This window comes from Typha latifolia, chromosome 3 (assembly GCF_019914945.1).
Source record: "Typha latifolia isolate L0001 chromosome 3, TyphaL0001v2, whole genome shotgun sequence".
Lineage (NCBI taxonomy): Eukaryota > Viridiplantae > Streptophyta > Magnoliopsida > Poales > Typhaceae > Typha > Typha latifolia.
In genome coordinates this window covers 11827879-11834973 of record NC_133088.1, presented here as the reverse complement: position 1 = coordinate 11834973, position 7095 = coordinate 11827879, and the positions used below count along the sequence as shown (strand labels likewise).

The following is a 7095-nucleotide window of genomic DNA, read 5'->3' as shown; positions in this document are numbered from 1 at the left end:
CGTCCTATTTTGCACCAGCCATCGCAATACTACTCATTCAAAATTTCCTTTCAAAATTGGATGGATGGTGAATGGTGGGACTACCACATTGGTCTTAACAAAGAAAATGTGTAGTCGATCTTTGGTCATCTATAATGAACTCAAAACTATGCTTCAGCAAGGCAATGGAAATCTTCAAGCCAATAATTTTGAGCATGTAATAAATTATTATATTGTTATGGTTGGGATGTGATATTTATTGTCCTATCTCTTTAACTTAAGATTATGGATTAATTAGTTGTATATCATGATATCGACCCTGGATAATGTGGTGGAAGTGATTAGGATATATCACGAGAGTATCAAATATGGTGGATAAGGGAACTGACTTTCTCCTGCCATAGGATCCTTTGTACCTTCATATTTTAAAATTATCAGACTGTGGGGGAGTTTAAAAAACAATTAATGGAAAACTGATGATCTTTCTAATCTTTGTACTTTAAAATCTAAGAGGGAAGATACTTCCTTTATTAATAAAAATATGGGAAACTGTAAACAGCTATCACATTGAAGAAATGGCCAAATTTAATAGGATTTATATATATCACTGGGCATGAACCCAAGGGCTCAAAGCTTTTGAGCCAGATGCTTTAAACTGGGTCTCAATGTGCAGATCAGGCCTCTTTTAAATGTTGGGGCTTACCTTGTCCTCATAAGACTTAAGAGTGTCTTTATAATCATGCTCCCTTTTGAGTCCTGATAAATAATGAAAACTCTTTGAGAAGGAATAGGCATGAGGAACTCATAAGAAAATTCTTATTTTGGTATAAACCTCCTTAATACTAATACTACTTATTTAATACTAGTTTATTAATACCAATTTCTCTCTCCTATCTTTTTTTTCATCTAATATTTTTGTATTTATCTATTACTATTTTGCTCTGGAAAAGACATCAGTTCAATCGATGAACATTTCAATCACTCTCTCTATTTCCTTTTTTTTCTTTCTCTATTCTCTGACCTATTCATTATAAAGGGTGTTTTAATCACTTACTAAACTATCATTTTAATTTTATATCACATTAAGTATAGTTATTACATATTATACTAGTTTATAAGGGAACACAAGAATAACTTATACTAGTAATAAAAATTAGCATAGCTATATTAGTATTGAATTTATTCAAATTTGAGGTAGAATGGGGTTACAATATCTTTATTTAAGACCTCTTTGACTCGATTTTATCTCCACTACAAAGTTACCTAAACATTATCTTGCACAAGAATCTTGATTAAGATCAAAAAATTATTTTAGGGTTTTATCCATCATACTGCATAGTGGAAGTACCTATAATGATCTTTGCAACTCCTTTGATAAATAATGGCAATATGTGCACCACTGCAGTTCCTTGTGGCAGAGACCAATCATTGGCAACTTCGTATGTCCACTGTCCAGGTGTACTCAAATTTATATTCCTCATACCTTATGACAAAGTAGGTTGGATACCTTTCAGCAATCAATCCTTCATGGATCCACTAATATTCTGTTGTTCTATGTGCTGTTGCTTCCTGAAAAGCATAAATTTTAACAATAAAACTTGTACCTTAATAACTATTTGAAGTGTACTACTTCATTATTGCACATTATTGTTGGTTGTAAAGGGTTGTCTAAACCTACAAAAGCTAATATCCTTTTAGGTTTATACTACTTTCTGGCCTGCATAATACCTAATTTTACTCACTAGTTGGTTGGGGGTGACTATTTTTTTTTTTCCTAGAAAGATAGCATCACTAATGTAGCAGGAATTAACTGCTTCATTTTCTCTAAAAAGAAAACAGGAATTTAGAAGCAAGAACTAATTTACATTTGGCGAGAATATTCGGAGAATTGTCATGTTATGTAATCTATCTGTTCGAATGCGCACTTAAAGATATAATCACAGAACATTAATGTAAAATTAAAGAACATTACACTCTTATCATATGCTTTGGATAAAGGATGTCAATATTCTTAGAAGAATATTAATACTCCTTTGGGGAAAACACTATATCTGAAGTATATTTTATGCGTATCCACAAAGTTTTAGGGGAAAAAGGGAAGGTTAAAAAAAGGCGGTTCAGGAAAACTGATGCTTATCCACAACATAATGATGAACAACTATTAATGGATTTAAGAATCTAAAAGTTATGTACTTCAGTGCAATGGCATTATCTTCCTCCATGAAATAAATATGCTAATGAAACAAGATTACACTGAGTGTGTATGTCTTAGTATTTCTCTCTTTTTGATCAAAATATGTCCTTTAGTATTTCATTAGACAATTCTTTCGATTAAATTTGGAACTCCATAGAGTTGCAAGATTAGAAGTAAGTTCTTCTGGTCATTCTTTTTTAGGTTTATTAATTCTCCATTATCTCTTCCGTTAGTAGCTTCAAAATCAAAGAAGCTCAATAAATCAAAGTGTTGATTTTTATAATCTATTTCTTGCTGATGATCTTTAATATCTTGGAATCGAGGTAATATACACATAATTACACCTGCTAAGATTGTCCAATATAAGAACAGTTAGTTCTAGAATGGAGATTTTCTTCTATTTGCAGCTCAAATGACATGGATAAAGGGAATATGTTACCTTGTAGCTTTTATTTCTGTTCAGTATTAGTACAGTGACACACCTTACCATCTGCTGCTAACAATGACTAGGTTAACATGAATCTCTTGTAGTAAAAGCTTCACGCATGTCGAATCGTAGTACTTAGATCAAAATTTGGTGATGATATCCGACATCGATTTTGCATTCTTATGATCGATGAAGATAAGCATAGGCAACTGATTCAAGGTCCTCCATGTCATGGTACCTCCAATTACCTCCTTGCATCTCGAGAGAGGCTGCACCAAAGGAAGAGTTATCTCCACCAACATCCAAAGACAAATGTTCATCCGCCATGATGGAATAGGGATTGTATCCCTGAGAGGATTGCATGTAATTGGATTCAGAACTCCCACTGCTGTAGTAGTTCGACATGTCATCCGTATTCCCCAATGAGTTTGGAAGCATAGGTGGTGTAATCCTTCCATCTGCTTTTGGAAAGAGAGAGTGTAATCCATCTTGTTGGTAATGAGGAGCTTTATTTGTAGTAGAATCATTCCCATGCCCTTGTGCTGCTTGAGCTTTAAGAGAGGCTAGCTGTGCTTGAAGGCTCACAACCTGAAAACCCAAGGCAAAGATATATCAAGTGAAGAATTGAAGATAAGATCAAACAAACTAAGACCTAGATAGATATCAACATCATCAAACGGGTTGCTTACCTGTTGTTGGAGTGCAAAGATATGCGAAACGCAACCATAGATGGGGTCTTGGAGCCTGGCTTGCGCCTCGTAGGAGATTGTGACGGCGGCCTCAGATCGATCGGATACCGGGAGGTGCATGAGGAGCTTGGACACGTTGCTCGCACCGAAGACCTTGTGGATGGCCGCAAAGTGGGCCGCGCCTTGCTCATGGCAGAAGTAAGGGGCAAAGACACACCCCCTTACACACTTCCTCCTCAAGAACTTGCAAGCTCCACAAGGAGACCCTAATCCTGTCATCTTAATTAGTCTGCAGGAGCTGATGCTGATGCTCAATTTATTTCTTTGTTTTTCCTCTTGCAAGCTTGTGTTATCTAGCTAGGGGGGCTGCACTACCTGCTTTGCTTATAAACACTAGAAGAAGAAGAGTTATGCATCATATTTTGATGAGTAGTTTATTAGGCTGGTCTGCTTAATGGCCTACAGATTTCATTATTTTTTTAGCTATCCTTAAGCCATCCTTTTCACTGCTTCTATTTTATGCCCATTTGAGATTCTTCCACTCAAGGAGCTTCGAAGGACAACGAGGAGGAGCAAGCCAACCCAAGCCAAGCCAAGCCATTTTCTTTAATCTGCTTGCCTAATTCCAAAAAAAATAAAAAAGATTTGAGTGATATGTTGGCCCTTGATGCTATGATAACCACAAGCACATTTAGTTGGGTGATGTTCCCGTTTGTGTTATTTTGTTAACTTGTCTATGTTTTGTAATCGAGGCCCAGGGATAGGCCAAAACCTAGTGATGAAAGAGAGCTTGCGACGTATATAAGAAACAACTATATACGGCTATTATACTAAAACATTGAAAGAGATTCTAGTTGTTTTTAATTCTGAAAAATTAATTACTATAGCATCTGTCAATTGAGCATATGGTTTGTAACTGTTTTAACCTTCGTTTAGTTTAAATAAGGGTTCTTGGGTGTGTTTAGAACTTTCAAGAATATAGCCAAAAATTAACCTAAATAAACCCTTCTCATAGGATATAAGAAGACTAATGTCTAAGACTAATCAAAGTTCTGAAGATAGTGCGAAGTTTACCTTTACTGGAACATTCTAAATTTGCCTTCCAAAGAGCTAATCGCTAGGACATAGTCCTCCCAAAAACAAGCAACAAAAGTATTAACTCTAATGATCAACCTCAAAAAATTGACCTTAATATCGCTATGTAACATCTAATCCTAGTTGGGTTATAACATCTAGCTACAAATTAAGTTGAAATCATTTGATCATCTCTATAATCAGAGCTGTCCTATTGAGTAAAAAGGAAGAAATGCTGGGCCCGCTAATGACTGCACATTGATTGGAAGAATAGAAGCTTGTGCATGGCCTTACCTCCCTGGAAGCCATTACCTCCCAACATTGCCATAGTTTCAGTCATGTGTACTTGTTGGCCACTTAACCATGGGAAGTGGCAATTCTTGAGACAGTCAGGCAAAGCTACTTTACTATGCGTTAAAAAAAAAAAACAGTGCCCAATAATTTCCACATTTAAATAGTGGAAGAACACACCCAATAACACTTGTAAAGATGGGTATACATATATATAAATATACAACTTTCCAATTCCCCTTGGCTGAGAAAAAAAAAAAGTTATAGAATTTAACATTTCAACTGCCCCCACCTTCAACTTCTCTCAGACTTAGAAGAGTAGGTACAACTTCTTGTGTTCCCCATTTCAAGTGTACCTTGGTATCCTATAAACCCAACTCTTCTCATAATTTGATTCAAAATTGTGGTCATCAAGCTCAACTAGTTTTCAGCTTTTTATTGCATCAATGAGATCTCCTCTTCTTTATGGTGGCTGGCCCCCACAAAGACCACTAATGCAACTTTTTCTGAATAGATGTCTCTTAAATTTGTCCCTCTTCCTAGGAATCTGTAATTCTTTGTCCATTCTCTGGATCATAATTGTATAATCAAGTACTCCGTTTCCTTTTCTTCTCTTTGTTTGAACATGCATGAAGGGGTTAAGTGATAGATCAAGTTACTGTATGTTGAAAGAAAAAAAGAAGAAAGAATATTTTGGAGCATGTATAAATTTGTTCCCGAGCAACAACTTTCGGATCTTCAATTTTCTGCTAGGGCTATTCGTTTATTTATTTTTGAGAGAATTGAAAATCTTATGATGTCCCTTTTAACTATCTAAATACAATTTTTTTGGCACAGTGACTATTTATGAAATTTAACATTGTAAAGGCAAAACTAGAAAACAAAATAAAATCAAGATTCTTGAGGTTAGTTATTGCAAAGATATACACCAAATTCTATGTACGATTTTGAGATCAACATGGAGAAAATAGTTACCAAAGAGATTTTAAAATTAGTAATTTACTTGCATATTTTTCCGAAAAGTTGGTCAAGCATAATTATATTTTATTCATAAAAGAATGGAGAACAAAGAGAGGTGAAGAAGGGGAGAAATTATAAAGCAACCAACTCCAAAATATCATCAAAGAAAAGCCTCTACTGTCTTTAGATCTTCAAGAGAGAGATATAGAGACCGATGATTAGGGCATCCATCCAAAAGATTCTATGATTCCTCTCGTTCCAAAAACTTCTATCAAAATGAACCAACAAGGTGATTAGCAACCGAACAAAAGTGAGACCAAATGGAGCATTGCCTCTAGAGGGAGCAATAAGCAGAGAGGAATGATGGAAGTGAGGATAGGCACAACAAAGAGAGAAAAGAGTCTCATAATAGCTTGAGGAAGTCATATCTCAACAATAAGTGATTGAGCGATAATGGATCTTCCATCATGGGGAGAAGCAAAGTCTTTTAAATGTTAGTAGCTCTGAAATACCCAAACATCCAAATACACGTGTAAACCGCGTGGGTAAATCCCCCCACGCGGTGCATGACATGACCTGTCAGTATAAAGATTTCACAAGGCACACAACAACACAAATTCACTATAAATAAACTTAATCATAAGAGTTTGAATACAAGTTCCACAGGCCACAACAAGCCTTCTAAATATACATCCAAAATACAATGCTAAAGTCCAAAATACATCATCAATTATAACGCCCTCGTAGGGGCTTAATACAGCTAATAGACATACTGAAAGAAAGAAAGGCAGCTACTCCTCGCGACCCGCACCTACGTCTCCTAGCTCTGAAATAATGCCACCACGAGATGGTGAGCTTACAGCGCAGCGAGTAGGATCCATAGAATCTAAAATAATAAAATCGCATGTGTATATCCATTGTATGCCTATGTTTGCTAGCAATAACAATATGCTTGTTGAAGTGACTTAACATGAGTTACTAAATCCATGCAATCGATAAAGATTACCAGTCACTATCTTGGAACATGCTAGTTCCTAACGTATCAAGATAAGTCCACCCAGATATAAAGCTTGATACAATTTCTTATTCGTACGCATCTCAATCATAGTGTTCACATGTTATGTATAGTAATAAAAGAGTAGTTTAGTCATCTCATGCTTACCAAAGCATTAATCATACTTATCATCGCTCACCGAGCTATTCACCACACAGAGTAAATACTCTCAAGAAATAATCATCCATCACATAACCATTAATCATCTCATACATCGAGGGGATCGAGGGGGATATATACACATCTAGCGGTAATACCACCTACACGTGTATGGCGACACTACATGTGATCAGTTGTCTCAGACAAAGGACCTCGATTGTAAGCCCATATCTCACTCTCTCTAAATCATCATCGCCCTCAGTGGGAGAATCAAGAGCCCTCGGCTCATCAACAAACACCCTAACCCTGTGTCGTCGGGTACCGCTAG

General features: G+C 36.1%; 1 protein-coding gene across 1 annotated transcript; it reads right to left on the bottom strand.

Annotated features, from left to right (window-relative positions):
- Positions 1-2549: 2549 nt before the first annotated feature.
- LOC140784766 (LOB domain-containing protein CRL1-like) lies at positions 2550-3652 on the bottom strand. Its single transcript, XM_073132308.1, has 2 exons — positions 3290-3652; positions 2550-3188 (listed from the first exon to the last, which is right to left on the bottom strand). The coding sequence occupies exons 1-2, from the start codon at positions 3566-3568 to the stop codon at positions 2781-2783; spliced, it is 687 nt and encodes a 228-aa protein (XP_072988409.1). The 5' UTR covers positions 3569-3652; the 3' UTR covers positions 2550-2780.
- Between the last annotated feature and the right edge of the window lie 3443 nt (positions 3653-7095).